Here is a 22,350-nt window from a genome sequence, read left to right as displayed (position 1 = left end):
GGCTAATGTACTCTCACAGGGCCACACCCTGCATACAGGTGAGATTCTCAGTAGAAGTGCACCATCTAGCGATATCCAAAGGTATCACTTTTGTATCACACACAGAACTGCTCACTGTGTAGATTATTAAGCATGTTTTCAGTGACTCACCCTGCCACACCCAAAGGGGTCATGAAAGTTGTGTAAAGTGAGAGCAGCAGGTATGCTAAACTTAATTTTCCAAAAGACAGTTCGTCATCATCTTCCTCTCTTATTGAGGCATCTGATAGATAAATACAATCAATGATAAAAGGAAATTGATGCTGTAACATTATTAGTTTAATAATAGATAATCTTGCAGTTAAAACATGAATATCACGTCACAAAACAGGCACACGGTCTTGCTCTTCCCTGAGACACACAGAGTCATATACAAAGTGTGTAACTATTCAGCACACGCTCATTCGCAAGTATGCACAGAGTATCCAACATGTAATGACAGCTGCAGAATGTTTCTGATTTAATGACTAAAAGAAGCTGAAGAGTAAAAAGAAAAAAAGGTGCACAGTGGAGCTCTGGATCTTTATTGCAAGTCAAAATGTGGGTTCCTTTTGATCTGTCTGCCTGGTCTTCTTGTTGAAACGGCAAAATTAAGTGGGTGTGGAGAGCTGATGGAAGGTGGTGAGCCCATGCTTGGTCAGGATTGGTCTAAAGTTGAATCTTGTAAATTCTTCTCTTGCCCACCCCTTTAAACACTGGATGATCATTTAACCATACGATATAATCATTTAGATCCATTGCTATCTCAGATTTGGGATCAGTGGGATTTAAACTGATAATGCTGTGACATTGGAATTCACTCTTCCATAAATCGATTACATTTACCCTCGTTGAACAGCTGCTGTTACCATCTATGAACTCTTATTTTCAAAAAAGAAGTTTTTCAACTTTTTAAAAAGCATGCAAGTGTGTCTTGATATGCAATCAGATATACAAATCAGTGAACCTGTAGTAACACCACAAGGCATTGGCGGGAAGTGCGACATTTTTTTCATCTTAAACTGAACTAAAAGATCTTTCAACAGTGACCTGAGGAAAAGTTTTTGAAAGGATTATGGTAACGTGAAAAGTTGTCCGTCAGGTCAACCAAGGCTATCAGGTTGCTTCTTCACTGGATGGCTGTTAAGCCCCCGAGGCTTTGAGGAAAGCAGGCTGACTTTCCAAAACTGACTGTGTTGCTCAAAATCAGTCAAAATAAATTGAATAAATATGATACATAAGATATCCTATCATGAACTAGATGAGATGACATGAATAAAAAAACACATTAAGAACTGAACGATTTACTGCAATGTGAACAAGGTATTCTTGTATCCTCATTGTTTGTACCTTATAGTTACAGTTTTTTGCTGGCAATCAACATGAGCTCAGTCATGTGAAATGTTTTCAAAGTCTTGATGACATCATGTGAAAAACTAAATACACCCAATGATTTAATAGCTTGTTGAACCACCTTAAACAGGAATAACAATAAAACAGCTGGCATTTGTATGACCTTATCAGTCTTTCACACTGTTGTGGAGGAACTTAGACCTGCTCTTCTTTAGAGATTGCTTCAATTCATATGGTCTATGCGTAATCGTTTATGCACAGCTCTGTCAGTCTGACTACAGCATTTCAGTCCAGATGGGGACTGTATTTCAACTGGAACATTGCAACCCCTTGATTCTTTTCTTTTTCAGCCATTCTGTTGTAGATTTGCATGTATGCTTGGGATTATTGTCTTGCTGCATGACCCAGCTTGTGCAAAACTTTAGCTTTTGGACAGTTAGCTTCACATTTGACTGTAGAATACTTTACTCTTTTCAGAAAGAAGAGGATGTAGAGTCTGACATGCAGCTCAGGGGTTTTTTACTGTTTCTCTGAGCTTTGCACAATCAGGGCTTTGGGTGAATTTTATGCGAGTTTCACTCAAGGAAAGATTGAAGCATTTTGTTACCACATAACTGAATACTCCAGACCAGCATACTAACAAGATTAGCTTTTTTTAAAGGTCGTCACACTTGTTGATGATGCTAAACGGAGATATAACACACAAACACACAAACAACACAGTCTAAAATTGGACTACTAGGTCAAGTGTTTAAAACAGGAATCACCTTATCAATAATAATATTATTTATTAAAAAATATAGTTTGTAGTGTCTGTGCTTCTAATGCTACTTTCTCTCTTGCAAAACAGACTGAGACTGACAGTCATTCCTTAGATGCAAACCAACCACCACTCATTCCTTTTTCTGGCCTCTCCCAGCTTATCGGTGTGACTGCTGAATGAGGAAGCTGAAGAACTCAAATGATGGCAGAGAGGCAGCCAGGCTATGTGACTGAATGATGATAGGTTGGTGGGGGGAGGGGGTACAAGGTGATTGTTTTCTCTCATGAGTATGGCCTGATAACTACAAACCAGTAAAACCAGCTGGCGCATTCTCGATAGGTTAACATCTGACTTTTGCAAGTTGTTTATGCAATTAGTGAAACATATTACATTTATGAGTAACCTACTTGTTGTGGGCCCAAAAGATTGCTAATACTTTTATAAGACAATCAGCTATAAGCGCTAATTAAACATAAATTTCTATTAGGTATACTTTCTCTAAAATGCCAGAGACTTTCCACTTAGGACATGTTTGTGTTTTAGTGTCTCGCTCTGTGGATCTTACTTGATGCCCCATCAGCAAATTAATGTACTCACAATGGCAGTGGTGACAAGATAATGTTTGGCAGGTGTAATGTTTACCATGTTCAACCTCTTAGCTTAGCATGATCACTTAATTGAGCTTCTGGCTGTGTATTTGCCTACCCTAAGATATATTACATTTTAATAGTCATTTTTATTTTTAAAAAAAATTAACAAACAAGATTTAAAATTGCTAATTAACACAGAACTGCTGGTGGCTCGTGGGATCAGCCCTGTGCTAGATTTTCCTTCCCTTTGTATTTTCTCCTGTTATGAAATTTGGAGTTTCTTGTACAGACAAGTGCTGCATGCTCTTGTCTGTGTGATCACTTAAAATATAAACACATCCATTCATTTATTGTGTTACAGTTACATTGTGTAAGTTTTAATTAATACAGTCTTTTGTCTATTGCCTAGAAGCTTGTGTGGCAAAAATAACGTCAGCTGACATAGAGTACCACACAGGTGAAATTATCGCTGGTATGTGTTATTTTTGTCACTGCTATGAGTAAGTAGGGTGAGTGACTATTTTACAGGATAGCTACACACTGCAGTCTCTTAGGATTAAAAGAACCTAAACTTTCACTGTTTTATACATTCTCTGTAACTTTGGAGTACTTAACAAGACATGTAACATTTTAACAAACTGCAGTTTATATCATTCTTATTTCATATCCACACTTCAGTGTAATGCAATTCCACCCTAGGATAAACAAAGTATTCAGATTTGGATTTTGAAATGTATGTTTTTCTCATACCAACATCTAAGCAAACAAAAAGGGAGGGGCAAAAAACAAACTGATGAAAGGATTATCTAGAAAAAGGAATTTTCAACTTATCACTGTGCTTTCACTGAGTTGCAACAAAATGTGGAATCACAAGTTTGACCTGAAAAGAGGTGAATGAACCCCTGCCCACTGGTCACCACACCCATGGTGATGGAGGGATTGCATAGAGGGGTGGGGGGGTTGAGCTGTCAACTGCATTCTTACCTTTCAGCGTATGCAAGGCCCATCCCACTTTGGCAACTATATAACCACAATGCCAAAGTTAGGCACTCAGCTGCAGATCAACTCCAGTTATCCTACTTGGTTCACATCAAGACCCTTCAACATGTCTATGAGGACAAGAAGCTTCAAGCAGAACACCATGAGTGTCTATGGTGGAGCAGGAGGTCGTGGAGTCCGTATCTCTTCATCCCAGATGAGCTGTGGAACACCAAGCTTGAATCTTGCTGATGGTCTCGACCTCCATGTTGGGGCCAATGAGAAGGCCACCATGCAGAACCTGAATGACCGTCTGGCGTCATACCTGGATAAGGTGCGCAAGCTGGAGAAGGAGAATGAGCACCTGGAGAACCTGATCCGGGAGTGGTACCAGAGCAGAAACGTGGTCTCCCGTGACTACTCGGGTTACTTCGCCACCATCGAGGATCTGAAGGAAAAGGTAAGAGAAAAGATACAGATAAGAGTCTGCCTGAGCAATTCCTGCTTGTCAATGTTCATTGTAAGTGTAACAGAAGAGGTATCTTTTGGTATCTAACTTTTCAGTTAGATGAGCTCATTCATCATTGTCAAAGACTTAGATACTGACCCATAAGTTAAGTTAAGTCCTGAATATTACAATGTTAATTACACAGAGAAGCAGCACAGGTGTAGAGAGGAACTCAAATGTTGTTACCTGAAGTAAGAGCTTGATTGTTTTCTGACTGTTTCCATGTGTTTTTGCCCACTCATAGATTTGTATTGCCTCCATGCTCAATGCCAAGACCATCCTGGACATTGACAATGCAAAACTGGCTGCTGATGATTTTAAAGTGAAGTGAGTGTGCCCTCTGTATGTTTATAAGCCTTCTACATTCACACGTACACATGTCTGACTCACAGCTTCTGATTGTGATAACCTGCTGACTTGTCCATCTGACATTTTGTGTGAAATTCACTCAGGTATGAAAGCGAGCTGGCCATGAGACTGGCAGTGGAAGCAGACATTGCTGGTCTGAGGAAGCTAACGGATGATCTTAACCTATTGAGGCTGGATCTGGAGAATCAGTATGAAACCCTGAAGGAAGACGTCATTAGCCTCAAGAAAAACCACGAAGAGGCGAGTTTACTGAGAGGGCAACCTTATGAGATCACATCTGTTTTTCATTGCAAGCTTTTGTGGCTGGCTGTTCATAATTCACACATGACCCATGTTTTACCCCTGATAATACAGAGGAAATGCAGTGTTAGGTTCATGCTTTTATAAACAGCTCTGCCACCTTCTCCTTTTCCCTTTGCTGCCCCTCTTCTCTCTGCACACTTCCATGTATTCTTCTCTTTCTCCATTACCTCATTGCTTCTGTTTGTTCAACACCCGCACCCACCACACACACATGAACACACATGCAGATTAAAGAGCCAAAAACACGCATGACTATCATAACAACAGGTAGATTATTTTGAGGACTTGGGATTTTTTTGTGAAATATTTTGTGAAATTTTATTGCCCTTTAAACTCTGCAGGATGTGGCTCTACTGAGGACTCAGATGGGTGGCCAGGTTAATGTATCCGTGGACGCTTCTCCCTCTCGAGACCTTAACGAGACTATAGCAGAGATCAGGCAGCACTACGAGGGTGTGATTGCAAAGAACAGCAAAGAGCTCGAATTGTGGTATCAAAACAAGGTGAGAAGTGAAGTTATTATTATTATTATTATTTCCATGAAGTGATCTTTCAACTGGAGTGAAACATATTATGATGTTGTGTTTCTGCTCAGATTGCAGAAGTGGAGCAGGAAGTGCAAACACAAACTGAGGTTCTGGTCACAACACGAAGAGAGATTACAGAGCTGAGGAACACTCTCCAGAGACTGGAGATTGAACTGCAGGGCCATTTGACCATGGTAACACACATCAGTTTAATGTCACTGGAACTGATGTCATTTTATCTGTCCATTAAGTATGACGGGAATGTTTGCAGTATGTCACACAATTGCTGACTGCCTATTCACTGAACAATTTTCTTCTGAAACTCAAACAGAAAACATCTCTAGAGGGAACTCTGGCAGAGACCCAGGGACGCTATGCCATGAAGCTAACAAACCTTCAGAATATGGTCAAAAGCCTGGAGGATCAGCTTTCCCAGATCCACAGCAGTATCACCGACAACAAGCACAAATATGACATGTTGCTGGATCTCAAGACCAGGCTGGAGATGGAGATTGCAGAGTACAGGAGGCTGCTGGATGGGGAGGATGACAGGTAAGACCTAGTGAAGAGAAAGAGGCAGTGGAGAAAAATGAGAAAATATGATGAGAAAATCATGAGTCAGGGGAGAGAACATTAGAGACAGAGGGGGAAAAATCTACATTTGTTGATTTTGTTGAAATTGTTTATGATATGAATGATTCAGACTAATGATTTCTCTCCCACCCCCCATCCGCACCAGCACTTATTGCAGCTCAAAAAAAGGCAAGAAAGGTTTTTTTTGTATCATTCGTATCATTTTTTTTAATTGTCCAAATTATATCATAAATTTACATTAGATACAGTTTTAAGAAATGTCTTGAGAATTTATCATGTTTGTTTTTTCTCTTCTTTTCTTTAGTGGTCAAAAAGGTCATCACAGTGGTGGAGAAAATTGTGGATGGAAGGGTGGTGCAGACCAGCGAGACCGTTGATAATCTGGGTCAATTTAGGGATGAATAGATAGAAGCTCGTGGAATATGGGATGAATGATCAAAAAATAAAGATCATGCAGTTGAATTAAAGTTTCATGTGTGGCGTCTACATAAATGTAAAATTATTATGTAGGTTTTCATCTCTTTTGTCACTTTATAGTAGATGTGCATGTGGCATTAGTCAGTGTGGTTTTATTTAACATATGCATGACATGAAAAACCAGAAATAACTGTCAATTTTGCAGCTTTAAGGTGAATTTAAGCCCCTTTTCTGTAGCCAATCTCCTTTCGTAACAACAAAGGGGTTGGTTTTATTAAGAAGCCACCCTTTTAAATTGTAATAATGCTTTAATTTAAGCAGACAGGCTTTGAGGTTATGACTGACAGCTGGAAAACTTTGACGTGGCTGTAGCTGTTAGCAGTCTGTTAAGCTTTGCCTCGGCAAATTTGAGTCACTCAAAGTCATGTATGTTGTGTTGGTGCCTGTTGAAGTATTTTAATGAAATTCCATTAATTTTCTCAACCACTTCTCCAATTCAGGGTTGTGGGGTAATGGGACTGGAACCCATCCCAGCTGTCAGGAGTGAAAAATGCAGTGAGAGAGACAGAACATTTAGGCTTTAAAACAGGGTTTCACATATCAGTGTCTTTTTACATTCAGTCTATGTTGACTACCAAGATACTTTATCATAAACCTGTACAAAATAGGGTTTTATGTAATGTAAAGTCTTTTCTTGTTCCTTAAACCCCTGGTTAATCAAATTCAGTGAGTACCAAAAAACTGTAAGCTCAAACTAAACAACCTTTATACATATGAGACACTTCTTCTGACAAAAAATAAATTTATCTCTCCTGAAGACAAGTACAAGGAAAAAAATAACAAGCTGTTAAAATTAGTTTAGAGCAGGTACTAAACAAATTCTCAACCCCATCTCTACCAAGCTTGATTAATTCAATTCAATTTCAATTCAATTTTATTTATATAGCGGCAAATCACAACAAAAGTCGCCTCAAGGCTTTTTTTTAACTTCTTATAAACTTAGAAGTAAAATTGCAGAGTATAATAATAGTTTCTGCCTGGTGTAGGTACAGGGAGTGCCAGGAAAGAGTGGGTTAACCCTCTCAGGCTCAAATTAAACTTTTTGTTGCTAATGCACAACCAAGTCCTGCAGTGGTACTTCTGAGTAAAAAAAACTCATAAAATATGTATGTGGGGTAATCAGGTTGTTAGTTTTTAACTGTTGCAAATCGGCAACGCCTGCCTTGAGAGGGTTAATGATGGAGTGACATAATGATCGGTTTATAGTAAAGAGATTCAATGATAATAATAATGTTGTTTCTTCTGATTGCACAGACATTGTTTGCTTACTGTTTTGCTAGTGTTGATGCACACATTCCCTGCCCCCTAGTGGCAAAATGTTGGTTGATGCAGCTTTAATCACGTGTAATGAGACGGAGAAGTCTATCAGAATCCACATGGTGAACATTTTGCTCACATCACATATGTTAGGGGTGGGAAGATCCATTAATTTTAATGAACAAAAACTTGTTGATTCTTGATGTCATACACACGTTTTCCCTCATCACAGGTGAGGACGACTCAGAGTACAGACAGTGGACTCTGGACTTTGTGGACTGGTGTCAGGAGAACCACCTGCTGATCAACGCTGGGAAAACCAAGGAGTTGGTAGTGGATTTCTGGAGATGCAGACCCACCACACTGACACCGGTGAACATCCAGGGAGTGGACATTGAGATAGTGGACTCTTATAGAGATAGTGGGTGCTCACCTGAATAATAAGCTAGACTGGAGCCACAACACCGATGCTCTTTACAGGAAGGGTCATTGCAGACTCTACCTGCTGAGGCGGCTGAGGTCATTTGGAGTACAGGGAGCGCTTCTATGACTCTGTGGTGGCATCTGTCATATTTTACAGTGTTGTATGTTGGAGCAGCAGTTTATCTGCAGCTGAGAGGAAGAGGTTGGATAAACTCATTAGGAAGGCCAGCTCTGTTCTGGGATGCACCCTGGACCCTGTGCAGGTGGTGGGAGACAGAAGGACTCTGGCCAAAATAACATCTCTGATGGACAGAGTCTCCCACCCCATGCATGTAGATGTTGCTGAACTGCAGAGCTCCTTCAGTGACAGACTGCTGCATCCTAGATGCATGAAGGAGCGTTTCTGCAGGTCCTCCCTCCCTGCAGCTGTCAGACAGTACAATCAGAACTGCTCCCAACAATCATAGATGTTTACATCAGCGCTGTATCTTGCACTATTTTATAAACCGATTCACACTATAACCAGGGATTGCCTCTTATCTGTATTTAATTTTATTTAATTTAGTAACAGTATGGTACTCAGTTTTTGGTAACCATTGTCCTTCATGCAAACATGTAAAAAATGTGTATGTTTCTGTTCTGTCTTGTGTACTGTTTGTTTGTATATGTGTCTTTCTGGCTGTTGTAACACCCAAATTTCCCCCTGTGGGACAATTAAAGGATTATTCTATTCTGTTCTATTCTATTCTATTCTATTCCAAATATGAAATAAAGTCTAAATGCTGACTGTAACGTGTTTTTAAATGTTTTTGTGTCATCGTGTACTCAACAGGTTCAGAAATGTTTTACTTTATTGCTCTCTTTCTAAAGACTATAAAACATCTTAGGCTCATGTGTCATAATGGAAATTTTGAAAAGAGGCACAGTCCTGAGTAATCATTACTTTTAGCTTTTCTATCTAGCAAGATGGCCTCAGGCTGCAACTTTATATTTGCTGTTATGTTTAATTTAATTCTCAGCCAAGTTTATATTTTCAAAATACTAATATTATCTTAGTATTCACCAATGTCATGAAATACCTTATGAAATATAAATATACCTGTTAAAAATACCTTCTTGGTTGATGAAAAACTGTGGAACTGTCACTATCATGACATTTGAAATTAAGTAAACACAAATAAGACAAAATTCCAGTCAGCAAACTGAGAGCCTTTTATTGCATCACGTTAGTATTTGAAGGATGTAGTAGTGACTTAGATGTGGAATTTGTGTACTCCAGAAGTTGTGCTGTGTTTGCTGTTTGAGACAGTTTAGGGACTGGTGGTGTGGGTACTGGAGGACACCACCTTGCCATTGCTTACTTCCTCAGTGATCACAACCACTTTTTTATTGGTGACGCTGGAAGATCCAGAGCTTTGGATGCTGTGAAAAGTACAGAGTTGGTGTTAAAATCAGTTTAAGATTTAAATTTGCAGAACTAGCTTATGGTGAAAGGGCTGAATTCTTCATTTTTCTTACCTGCCCTCTCCATCCAACAGCCTCCTATACTCTGCAATCTCCATTTCCAGGCGAGTTTTGATGTCGAGGAGCATCTTGTATTCTTGGCTCTGGCGATCAATATCAGCACGGAGCTGCATCAACTGTTCCTCCATGCCTGTTACTTGCATCTGGAGGCCTTGAAGCTTCATAGAATACCGTGCCTCTGTTTCAGCCAGAGAGTTTTCCAAACCTGCTTTCTATTGAAGAAATGAAGGGGTAAAGAAAATCTGTCAAAAATCTGAAGCTGGGATTAGTGAATGAGTTCGAATAAAGCCAAATGATTTTATTTACCATGCTTAACTGTGACTGTAATTCAATCTCCAGGCCTTGCAATGTGCGACGGAGGTCAGTGATTTCTGTTTTGGATGTTTGCAGAATTTCTGTGTTCGCAGTCATCTCTTTGCTCAGCTCATCTGACTGCAACAGACATGAGACTCAATGCAAAGTTCATATATCACTAAATAACTTTGAACAACAATCTATGCATTGAAAATCAGATCTTCTTCAGTCTTACCTTTTGATCAAACCAAGCTTGAAGTTCTTTCTTTTTTTTGGCAGTTATAGATTCATATTGGTCACGGATCTCAGCCAAAACACTGTTCAGGTCTTGTTGTGGTGCTGCATCCACCTCCACATTGATCTGACCACTCATCTGGGTTCTCATTGCTGCCATTTCCTGGTGGAAAAATGGTTCAGTATTTTAATTGAGTTGGTTGTATTGTACAGTTGAATAAATTTGTTCCATTTTAAATTTTCTTGAATGACTGTTCACTGTTTTCTACTGACCTCCTCGTGGTTTTTCTTAAGGAAAATGAGCTCCTCCTTGAGGCCTTCTATCTGCATCTCCAGGTCAGATCTGCATAGTGTCAGCTGATCCAATAGTCTCTTCAGCTCAGCAATATCTGCCTCCACTGATGTACGCATAGAAAGCTCGTTCTCATACCTGCAAGGCCACAAGTGATCAGATATTTCATCTCAACAGTTCTGTGTTTGTTTAGTGTAAACAGCATTTAACCACTACTATCCCTTACTTGGTTCTGAAGTCATCTGCTGCCAGTTTTGCATTCTCACAGGCCAGAAAGATGCCTCCATTGACAGAAATGGCATCCCGGATCTGTGTGATTATGAAATACCATTTTTTAAATAACTACTACATGTCTTTATATTTGTGCAAACATTAAAAACAACTCATTCTGACTTATATTTCAAAAGCAACTTCTTAAAGTTCATGCATTTCACAATAAATTAAAACGTGGTGTAGCATTCAGATTCACTACTCATGTGACATACCTTATCTCGTAGGTCAGCAATAGTGGCCTCATAAGCTGAGTAGTCACGGGCTGAAGGGGAGGTCTTATTTTCCAAGAACTGCCTGATCTTGAGCTCAAGTTCACCATTGGCCGTCTCAAGCTTGCGCACTTTCTCCAAGTAGGAGGCCAGGCGGTCATTCAGGTTCTGCATGGTGGCCTTTTCATTGGCACCAACATTGATATCCCCGCCGCCAAAACCTGCACCACCACCACCACCAAAGGCTGCACCACCACCAAAGCCTGAACTGCCGCCAAAGGCTGCACCGCTACCAAAACCTCCACCACCACCTCCACTGGAAAAACCAAAACCACCACCACCACCAGAAACCGAAATTCTTGCTCCATGTCCACCTGCACCACCGTGCACGCTTCTAGCATACATCCTTTGGACACTGCCTCCACCTCCACCTATGCCTGAACCGCCAAAGCGCCCAGAATAACTGCTATTGGATGATGACAAAGACAGCATTGTGAAGGTTGCTCAGGTGGTCTGACTGCCTTGAACAGACGGAGATGGCTGAGATGCACAGCTCTGCTGCTGGACCCTTTTTATGCTGCAAAAAGCTGCTGCTGCCTTCAGTGTGGGTGGTGTCATGCAGGCACAAAGGGAGGAGCATTACCTAAAATGGGTGTTCAGCCCAAGTGTTCACACAGATATGCATTTTGTGCAATCATAAAAAGGAGAAAGTAGGATTAAGTATTTACTGCATTTGTAAGGTATCCAAATTTTACAACTGGCTTCAATTCATGCTGAATATTGTCATTATTTCATTCAATATTATTCTGTATTCCGTTGTTCGATATTATTGTGCATAAGGACACCAGTATCTTTATTATTGCAGAACGTTGTGTAAATTGTAAAACTGCCACACCCATCAACATGTGCCTCAAGTTAGTTATACAGTTAAAACTGTTCTGTCAGGTGATGGGACCTCATTAATTTTGTAGCATAACTTTTGAAAAAAAGAGCCAAACCAGGCAAGCCACACCTGTTTTGTTCCCAAGGTAATAAGCACTGCAAACACAAGTTGTTTTTTTTACTTGACTCTCAGCCAGCAGCACACTTATTCTCACACATCTTTTTTTCCCTCAATGTTACCTTAAAATATCATCTTTTATGTGTTTGTTCATTTTGCCCTGCAATAGCCTGCAGGTTTGCCTAGCAGAGTATTATAGATGTCAAAGAAGACTTAGCCTTATTCAAGATTTGGCACTGCACTGCTGGAAAGCTCACCAGAAATGTGCTTGCTTGTTATTGACTTTTCTTGGCATTGTACTTTGACGTATGCATCATGCCCGAATAAGAACAAGCTCTTGCTTGTTTGCTTCTTTCCATCTCTCCACACCAATTTTAAGTCATTTACAATACCCTGGGGGATTTTGCTCAACGGTTCCACATCAGTCTGGTGCAAATGTTAGAAAGGTTTGAAAAATTGCAAAGCATTTACCTTTTCTCTTTACTCTATAGTGTCTTTATATTCTTTTCTTCTTTTTTCCCTTTGCCTCACAGAAATGACTGCTGCAGAACTTGCACATACACAGTAGATTTAGCAATTACTACTTAGCAAAACCAGATGCTGCTAATCATTTGCAAGTTGCAAAGCTGTCTCTTGCATGTGCTAAACAGCTGTAAATTATATCTAAGATGCTGACTGGTTATTCATAACAGAGGATAATTTATGTGCACAGAGCATAACAAATAGTGCACTTGAATCACTTAGATGAAGTTTATCCCTTCATGTCATTTGCTAAATACACTCAACAAAAATATAAACGCAACACCTTTGTTACTGCTCCCATTCCCCATGGGATGGACGTAGAGACCTAAAATTCATTCCACATACACAATATAACCATCCCTCCCAAACAGTGGTCACAAATCAGTCCAAATGTGTGGTAGTGGGCACATCTGCCATATTGAGATAATCCATCCCACCTCACAGGTGTGCCACATCAGGATGCTAATCTGACATCATGAGTAGTGCACAGGTTTACCTCAGACTGCCCACAACAAAAGGCCACCCTGGAATGTGCAGTTTTTTTGCGCTATTGGGGGTCTGGGGACCCAGAACCGGTCAGTATCTGGTGTGACCACCATTTGCCTCATGCAGTGCAACACATCGTCGCATGGAGTCTATCAGATTGTCAATTGTGGCCTGTGGAATGTTGGTCCACTCCACTTCAATGGCTGTGCAAGGTTGTTGGATATTCGTGGGAACTGGTACACGCTGTCGTATACGCCGGTCAAGCACATCCCGAACATGCTCAATGGGTGACATGTCCGGTGAGTATGCTGGCCATGCAAGAACTGGGACATTCTCAGCTGCCATCTGCCCTGAACAATGTGAACCATGATTCATCCGTGAAGCGCACACCTCTCCAACGTGCCAGACGCCATCGAATGTGAGCATTTGCCCACACAAGTCTGTTACGGCGACGAGCTGGAGTCAGGTCAAGACCCCGATGAGGACGACGGGCATGCAGTTGAGCGTCCCTGAGACGGTTTCTGACAGTTTGTGCAGAAATTGTTTGGTTGTGCAAACCAATTGTTCCAGCAGCTGTCTGGGTGGCTGGTCTCAGACGATCTTGGAGGTGAACCTGCTGGATGTGGAGGTCCTGGGCTGGTGTGGTTACACGAGGTCTGCGGTTGTGAGGCCGGTTGGATGTGCTGCCATATTCTCTGAAACGCCTGTGGAGACGGCTTATGGTTGAGAAATGAACATTCAATGCACGGGCGACAGATCTGGTTGACATTCCTGCTGTCAGCATGCCAATTGCACGCTCCCTCATTGCTTGTGGCATCTGTGGCATTTTGCTGTGAGACAAAACTGCACATTCCAGGGTGGCCTTTTGTTGTGGGCAGTCTGAGGTAAACCTGTGCACTACTCATGATGTCAGATCAGCATCCTGATGTGGCACACCTGTGAGGTGGGATGGATTATCTCAATATGGCAGATGTGCCCACTACCACACATTTGGACTGATTTGTGACCACTGTTTGGGAGGGATGGTTATATTGTGTATGTGGAATGAATTTTAGGTCTCTACGTCCATCCCATGGGGAATGGGAGCAGTAACAAAGGTGTTGCGTTTATATTTTTGTTGAGTGTATATATTTTTGGATTTTCTGCTGATTAACATTTTAGAGTGTATAACATGCAAAAAGATTGGTCAGAAAAACAAATGTTAAAGAAATAATAATGTGTCGTAAATGACAGAACATTTTTAGCAACAAGCGTCAGTGTCATGAAAGTGATTCAGTAACGCTGACTTACTATATTACTACCAACACAATTGATTTAAAAATAAATAAATTACTTGAATGAAAATAAATTTGTTACTGTGAGAGTACAAAGGAACATTTATTAACTTCTAGGTATGAACATTTTAATAATGTGGCTAATTGGCTGCTGTCAAGAATCCTGTCAAAATGATGAACAGCTCATGTTTCCTTAGGCATTAGGCAAAACCTGCACAGACAGGAATCTCATACTCACTGATCTGTAGATCACGAATTCAATAGAAAGCTACACAACATGACAAAGTGCATTCACTTAAATATTTTTACTTACTTGTGCTAGAATGAAACATTGCATGAAGAAGTATTAGAGTTAGTTTGGTTAGTTTGGAGGTGTTTTAAAACTTGCCACCCCTGCCGTCAGCATTATGTTAGCAATTAGCCAAGATTTTTATTCTCCAATATAACCACTAACTTCTACACCCAAGAGTGCACTTCCCTTTTTCATAAAAGATGATCTATTGATGCAAATCCAAATGTAAAGAAAAGTAGCACAAACACTTATTTTATTCACAATAGAACATAGAATTCAAGTCATACATTTAAACTGAGGAAATGTATTATTTTAAGGAAAATATGAGTCCATTTTGAATTGGACTGCTGCAACACTTCTCTAAAAAGTTGTGATGGGGGCAGGAAAAGGCTGGAAAAGTAAGTGGAATTAAAAAGAAACAGGTAGAGGAAAATACAACTAATTAGGTTAACTGGCGACAGTTTAGTAACATGATTAGGTTTAAAAAGAGGATCTTAGAGAGGCGTTTTTCAAAGGTACAGATCAGTGTAGGTTCACCAATCTCCTGAAAAAAAAACCATTTAGTGTAACTCAACGTATAACTTAAGACTGAATATTTCTTCATCTAAAGCACATAATATCATCAAAAAGACAATCTGGAGAAATCTCTGTGCACAGGGAACTGAAAATCAGTACTTAGATGCTTGCGATCACCCTCAGGTGGTGCTGCGTTAAAAGCAGGCATGATCCTGTCAATTCGCTGTGCCAGCCACAAATACAGGTTAAAGCTGGATCGTGCCACAAAGAAGGAATATATGAGCATGATCCAGAAAAGCCACTGTCTTCTCTGGACCACCAAAGCTCATTCTAAAATGGACTGAGGCAAAGTGAAAAACTGTTCCATGGTTTGGACAATATTAACACTCCATTCTCTGGACTGAAGCAGAAAGGGTCCGTCCAGCTTGCCATCAATGCTTAGTTTGAAAGACTGCATCTCTGCACTGGGGAGGATTAGTTGCCATGAAACTGCGAGCTTGCCTCTGAAAAGGCACCACCAATGCTGATATCTTTTTCAGGCAAAGATTTTTCATATTTTGGTAAAGTATGTGTTTTAGTATAGTATGCTAAACCACATTCATTCCAATCCTTTCACCAATTCAAAACATCAGGTGCATCATGAAACAAAAAGCACAACACAGAAGAGCCAGGACTTTGGGCAGCTATATCAAACAAGAATGGGACAACAATCCTGTCTCAAAACTCCAACAACTGCTCTCCTCAGTTGCCAGGTGTTCATGGACTGCTGTTAAAAGAAGACAGCCGATGCTACATAGTGAAAAACATTGCCCTTCTGTGTTCTATTGTGAGTAAAATATAGGTTTAGGAGATTTTCTAAATCTTGTCATTCTGTGTCTATTTACATTCTACACAGGGTCCCAACTTTTTTGGAATTGCATTTGTAATTATGTTGAATGGGGGGGAAAAAATCAAAATAAAAAATGAATTTTCACAAAGGTCTTGTTCAAGGTCTTGTACTAAATATATATTTTAAAAAGTGTCAAATGTTCGCTTGTTAAAAAGTCACCCGTTGCCTTCGGGTGTGGGCCTACTACGCTCTTGTTGATTGCGAAACAATTTGCACACTTGTTTTCTTTGACAGTAAAAACCGTGCTGTGGTTTTACATCAGTTCTGTTGATTAGCGTAATTGTATGTGTAGGGCAAGGTGAGCTGTTGTGTGAAGTATGAAATTATGAATGAAGTATGAATGGTTGTAATTGAGATATTCCTGAGAACCAGTGCTGATGCCAATCACTTAAAGCCATAATCAGATCTTAAGAAGATAAGACTAAAAACAATATTCACTACATTTATGCCATTGTGGAAGACTATTGTATATAGCGTGAAGGAGAAATGTACTTGCAGTTAAACTTACTGGACTTTTGCCAAAAACCGTGTCCATAACTCTTCTGACAGATTTACAGTGTCACGTATCCAGTTTCTTGGAATGTCAAAGGCGTGTTCAAGCCTGAGTATAAAGTGCCTCATTGACAGAAATAAATGCAGCTTGGGGTGAGAACAGGAACACCATGTTTAAAATGTGCTGTGACATGATCAAATAGCTTAGAGAGCTTTTTCCTGGGTTTGAGTATGTTACATATGAGCCAGTATAAAACAATATCTCCCCCCTTTAGGCAAGAAAGCGAGAGTTCTGATGATTCATTACAGAATCATTTGGGGGTTTTTTTGCTCATCTGCCTTTCTCCATGTGTGCACTCTCAGATTTACAGGTACAGCGAAAGTCAGTTTCATTCTCTACAGGTATAGTCTACACAAATATAACTATTGCAACCAGTCGTGTATACATTTTTGTGGTTCATTTTCAGGTGCATTCAGGTGTATTTTTGCACAAAGTCACAATCTTTCCAGGAGTGGACAGCAAATACAGCCTAAAGTCTGAAAACCTCTTCAGGCCTCAGCATGTTAAGATCATAACAATTCAATACACTAAACTAATGTGGCTTGTTTGAAAGGGTTTTCAGGAGAAAGAATAATATGGCTCCAATGCTTAGGTTTACAAAGTTGCCATTGAACAAACCACGAGACTTCTGGAACAATGTCTTGTGAAGAGGTAAGACCAAAAAAGAGATGTTTTTTCAGAATGCACAGAACAGTTTTAGGCAAACCAAACACAGCATATCAGCACAAGCACTTCATAGAAACTGTCAGCATGGTCAAGGAGGGGTAATGATGCGGGATTGTTTTCCACTCACAGGATCTTGGCACCTTGCAGTCACTAAGTCGACCATATACCAAAGTATTCTAGAATTGAATGTGATACTAACATCTAAAGCTTGGCCTAAATTGTGTCATGCAAAAAGACAATGATCCCAAGCACACTTGCAAATCTACAACAGAATGACTGAAAAAGAAAAGAGTCAAGGAGTTGCAATGGCCCAAAATCCAGACCCCAACTTGATTGAAATAGTGTGGCAGGCTCTTGAGAGCTGTGCATGAAATGAACACCCACAAACTTCAAAGAACTGAACCAACAATGTACAAATGAGTTTGCCAAAATTCCTCCACAAAGATCTAAAAAACAGATAAAGTTACAGGTGACTTCAAGTTACTGCTGCTAAAGAGACTTCTACAAGTTAATGAGTCATGCTGTATGCTTTTTTATCACTGCATATATGTGGCTTGTATATGAGCAGGAAACATTTGTAACGTACAAACCACAAAGGTACAAAATAGACAATGTCATGGTTAAAATGACAGTACCACAGACGGTACCAGCCCACGCTGTGATATGTCTAAAGGTGCAATAAGGTACTTTTTTCTGAGAATGTTTCGAGTTATTATGATTCAGGCCCAAACTGGTCTCTGTTGCCTCTTCCAGTGCCCTGCAATGACTGGCCACACCCTCTATAGCAAGGAATATCTCATTCAATAGGTCTGGAAATTTACAGCAGAGACAGCATAACAATGTTCACTGAGACAGATTTGCTTTTTTTACCATAAAAAAATTTGGGGATATAGATAAAGAGACCATGTGCACACAGTCAAACCCCACAATATCTATGCTATGCCGTACTAATATTCCCTCTGTAATGCAAGCAAGCAAGTAAAATACACAATTTCTGTTTTTTTTTTATCAAACATACACAGACTGAGTGCAACAGAAAAACACACGTGCACTGAGAATCTGCCCACCATATGTGACTGCATTTTGCTTTTGGAATTATGCATAAATTTGAACCCCTGAGGTAAATGTAACATTTGAATTTCACTTTAAAACATGACCTTATGCACATAAATTAGGAACCTAAGTTGCATACGGTCCAACAATTGTACAATTTTGTATGAACTACTTATGCTCAGGGTTAGTTTTAGATGAATTGTATGAATGACTGCTTCGCCTTAACTTGATATTTCTTTGTGTAGAAAACAGCTGAAACAGCAAGGTTCACTTTTACAATTAAGGGCGATAATTACGTTTAATAGCACTTAGGATTGACCAGTGTGGCAAAGTACTGGAATACAAAAGCACCAAAAAGAAGGCAGTTTTGGGTTGAGTCATTTTAACCAGCAGATTAACTCATCAAAGCACTGAGAAGCTTTTTGTAGATCTCAAGCCTCCACTTGATTCAGCTCCACCCAAATAAAGATGCCTGTGATGAATCAAACATCATCTTCACTCATACTTAGAGCACAAGCTTACATAACACAGGTATTCTGTGATATTTTATTTCTTTCCTTTCTTTTGTGTGTTTCCATGCCTGTGATCCAGTGTCACCTATTTTTCCAACAGTTCGGAAATAGCATCTGTAATGCGCCTTCATTTTTATGCTCTTTGCAGATCTTTGTCTATTGTTCTGTAAGGGAAACTGATCATGCTTCTAGAAGTCTCTTGTGTAGCAACAATCTGTTTCCACTTTAGCAAAATAAGGTTATACAATCAATCCACTGAAGTTGGGCCAGGACCACTTTTAAAAAGAAAATAAAAGGCGACACCTGGTGGTTAAATATGAAATTACAAGCTAAATACATCATTTGTTTTCACATACTCTTGTGATTTTTACCTCAGTAGCCAAACAAGAAAAGTACAGGAGACCGTGGCTTTATATTTTAAGTTGATTCTGTTAGCTCTGTGATTAAATGATCCCAAAGCAAGGTCAGTATTCAAAATATACTCCTCTTCTGGATGTGAAAACACATTTATAACTCAGAATAAAAAATAATGATAGTGATATTTTTTTCATTTGCGGTATATATTGGAATGAAATACAATCACTCAGTCAATCATCATTATTTTTTTCTGCCTTTTATTCATAGTTTGGTTTCATACTTATCCAAAGGCTCGTGCACTGTGTAAAGATGAGCATTTTCTGCATTTTGCAATGTTTAGATTTATAATGAGATGAAAACAAAGAGAACTACCCAGAAGAAACTAGCATGCACTTTAACAACTTAGAAGCTCAGGTGAGGGGAGCACAGGTTACTGAACTGTTTCCACTTGGGTGGCCTCAGAGGAGGCGACCACCTGTCCATCAACAATTTCCTCGATGATTGTCTTCACTCGTTTTTCAATGTGGGGTTTACGCTCTGCAAAAACAATGCATCGCATCACTATAGTGTAAAGAGCTTAATTCAGTTTTACTGCGACAAGATCTGAAGTTCTGGTTCAGTGAGTGATGGAGATTCTTACCTTCCACTTCTACGACCTTGCTGATGACCACCACCCTAAGAAGAGCGTAAACATTTTTTTAAAAACATTTTTGTTTGCTTTAATTGATAATGGATTAAAAACAGATACATTTTTAATTTCTTACTCCTTTTTTTCATAGTGCTCTCCTTCCAGCAGCCTCCTATATTCAGCAATCTCCATTTCCAGCCTCATCTTGATGTCCAGTAGCTCATTATATTCTGTTTGCACCCGCAGAAGAGAGGCCTTCAGCTCCTGCAGCTCAGTCTCCAGGGTGGAGATGGTGAACTGCAGTTGTTGAAGCTGAAGACTATAGCGACTTTTCACTTCCTCCAAATTTTCCTGTAGGCATGTAATCTGCAGGACAGAGAGGTTACAACAGCTCCATGTGAGTACAGTCAGTGGGAAGAATCACTTCCTCTCTGTTACAGCAAATTAATATATGTCCTGATATGTTTGGAAAAAACTGATTACATTTTTTAATCATTCCCCTTGCGCTAACAATTAAAACATTACGAACCTAATGTGCTTCAAATAGCAAAAGTAATTTTAACCAGGCTCGACATCTGCTGATGTAAACCAGTATGAAGCATTTCCCAATCAAATATAGGCAAGCTATGTGTATATTTGTCCTTTATTTGTTTTATTAATGTTTTTTTCATGTGTTTGTTTGATTTTTTGCAACATACTTTTGGATATTTTCTCATTTAACTCAGCTTTTGAGCAGAAATACACCACCAACATTATTTTGAAATTCATAAGTTCATGAATATGGTTTTTCATGACTGTTATAAACAGGGGGAATTAAAATAGCAGATAACTCTTAATTCCTTGAACATTTAAGGGGTGATTAGTGTTCTGTTATTGTTTCAGATGATGCATTTTATATTCTAGGATTCTTTTTTTTTTCATTTGCTTGCTCAGTCACCGTTCTCACTCATTATGTGTTAATAGACCTCTCTGCGCTGAACCACACTTGTTATTAATCTCTGTCTCTCTTCCACAGCATGTCTTTTATCCTGTTTTCCTTCTCTCACTTCAACCGTCTTGAGTTTCTTGCCACATTGCAAAATGTCACAATGATTTTAGTTAAAAAATATTGAAAGGTCATGATCACATGTGAGTTCATAAAATACGGCAGTTATGTTATGTCGTAGTGTTGAACACTGATTTTATTTTTTAAATGAGCCTCCAAGGCAATGTTTGTTTGTTGTCTCTCCTCTCCTTGTTTCTCTTTCCTGCCTCCTCTGCTTGCAGCTGTGTCACCAAGATACCAGAGATAGGTACAATATGAGAAAAAAAGAGCGGGTCTGCTACTTCGTAGCTTCAGCAAGCTGAGTTTATTAGACCTAACACTGCGATGTGCATTTGGCTTCAGTTACAAAACCTTCATATCCAGTACTTTTGGGTTGTTATTCCATACCTCTGTGTGTGCGCTTTGCCGGCTTATCATCAAACTTTGGTAGGTCTTCTTCAGAATGGACAACTCTTTGTGAAACGTTTTCACATCTGTTTGGGAAACAATGATTTCCTTCTGGAGAATTTCCACCTTTTTAAAAGAAAGCATTCAAAATTCAATAAGAAAAGTTGAACTTTTTTTTTTTTTTAAAGGATCTACCGGAGTCGTTTTGAACATTTTAGGAACCTCACCTTCGACTGGAACCATTTCTCGACTTCCAGCTTGTTCTTGCTCACCACAGTTTCATACTGCTCCCTCATTTCCTCCAGGACCTTTGTCAAATCTGTAGAGTGTGCACTGTCCACCTCTACATTTACAGAGCCACTGCATTGGATGCTCAACTGGCTCATCTCCTGCAACATGCAAAACAAACAAACAAACAAAAAACACAACAACAAAAAAAGTGTTTAAATCTCCAATCCATCCAGAAGTGTAAGCGCTTCCACCACCAGCAGATGGCGACACTGCACCATGGAAAGCATTGACTCACGCAATCTCTTTAGCAGTGTTTAATAGGTTTGTTTTTCTGTTATACGCCTTTTACCTCCTTGTGATTCGCCTTCATTTGCGCCAGCTCTGCTTTCAGATCCTCTATGCTTAGCTCCAAGTCACTGATGCCAAGAGTCAAGCTGTCGCGGACTGCTCGGAGACGGGATACGTCAGCCTCCACGGTCAAATGCAAGTTCATCTCCATGTCATATCTACAGAAGAAAAGCAGCCCTTTCAGATGCCATTATTTTCACGATTTTGATGGGGGTAACGATTGTATGGTCTCAAAAGAAAAAAATAAATAATAAAACAAAAACTCCCAAATGTAGTGGGATTTCTTTTCATATTTGGTATAAAGTAATATGGGGTAGAAAGAAATACCACGGAGCAACAAAGGAATGTAAACCTACTTCATTTTAAAGTCTTCCGCTGCCAATTGAGCATTGTCAAGCTGCACGTGGATGGCCTGGTTCTCTGCAAATCTTCTTGCAATCTAATTGGAGAAAATGAATAAACTGTCTGAAATTCTGACCGCGTATAGGCTATACTCTTCATTTATTGATATTGAGCAAATTATTTTGCATTCCGCAGCAGTTCAGCTTTCTTTGGATGCCATCTATCAGTCACATAGCGTACAACGGGTTCTAACCCTTCAAATC

General features: G+C 39.7%; 3 protein-coding genes across 3 annotated transcripts in view; 1 reads left to right on the top strand and 2 right to left on the bottom strand.

The window, feature by feature from the left end:
• Positions 1-3,789: 3,789 nt before the first annotated feature.
• On the top strand, positions 3,790-6,470 carry krt98 (keratin 98). Its single transcript, XM_005735751.1, has 8 exons — positions 3,790-4,162; positions 4,455-4,537; positions 4,663-4,819; positions 5,224-5,385; positions 5,478-5,603; positions 5,741-5,961; positions 6,149-6,171; positions 6,308-6,470. Exons 1-8 carry the CDS (start codon positions 3,830-3,832, stop codon positions 6,406-6,408), a joined length of 1,206 nt encoding a protein of 401 aa, XP_005735808.1. The 5' UTR covers positions 3,790-3,829; the 3' UTR covers positions 6,409-6,470.
• A 2,878-nt stretch (positions 6,471-9,348) lies between these two features.
• Positions 9,349-11,569, bottom strand: LOC102208903 (keratin, type I cytoskeletal 13-like). Its single transcript, XM_013911547.1, has 7 exons — positions 10,990-11,569; positions 10,731-10,813; positions 10,486-10,642; positions 10,214-10,375; positions 9,991-10,116; positions 9,679-9,896; positions 9,349-9,582 (listed from the first exon to the last, which is right to left on the bottom strand). Exons 1-7 carry the CDS (start codon positions 11,476-11,478, stop codon positions 9,471-9,473), a joined length of 1,347 nt encoding a protein of 448 aa, XP_013767001.1. The 5' UTR covers positions 11,479-11,569; the 3' UTR covers positions 9,349-9,470.
• A 7,777-nt stretch (positions 11,570-19,346) lies between these two features.
• The window catches only part of LOC102193378 (keratin, type I cytoskeletal 20-like), a 4,169-nt gene continuing 1,165 nt past the window's right edge, over positions 19,347-22,350 (bottom strand). Inside the window, exons 2-8 of the mRNA XM_013911512.1 lie at positions 22,102-22,184; positions 21,747-21,903; positions 21,394-21,555; positions 21,167-21,292; positions 19,871-20,100; positions 19,747-19,781; positions 19,347-19,643 (exon numbers count right to left, since the gene is read on the bottom strand). Of these exons, the coding sequence (XP_013766966.1) occupies positions 19,537-19,643; positions 19,747-19,781; positions 19,871-20,100; positions 21,167-21,292; positions 21,394-21,555; positions 21,747-21,903; positions 22,102-22,184 (900 nt within the window). The 3' untranslated portion in view covers positions 19,347-19,536. The remainder of the gene's footprint in view (positions 19,644-19,746; positions 19,782-19,870; positions 20,101-21,166; positions 21,293-21,393; positions 21,556-21,746; positions 21,904-22,101; positions 22,185-22,350) is intronic.

Source organism: Pundamilia nyererei, unplaced genomic scaffold (genome assembly GCF_000239375.1).
Source record: "Pundamilia nyererei isolate P.nyererei 1_Seehausen unplaced genomic scaffold, PunNye1.0 scaffold00065, whole genome shotgun sequence".
Lineage (NCBI taxonomy): Eukaryota > Metazoa > Chordata > Actinopteri > Cichliformes > Cichlidae > Pundamilia > Pundamilia nyererei.
This window is presented reverse-complemented; position numbering and strand designations above follow the sequence as displayed.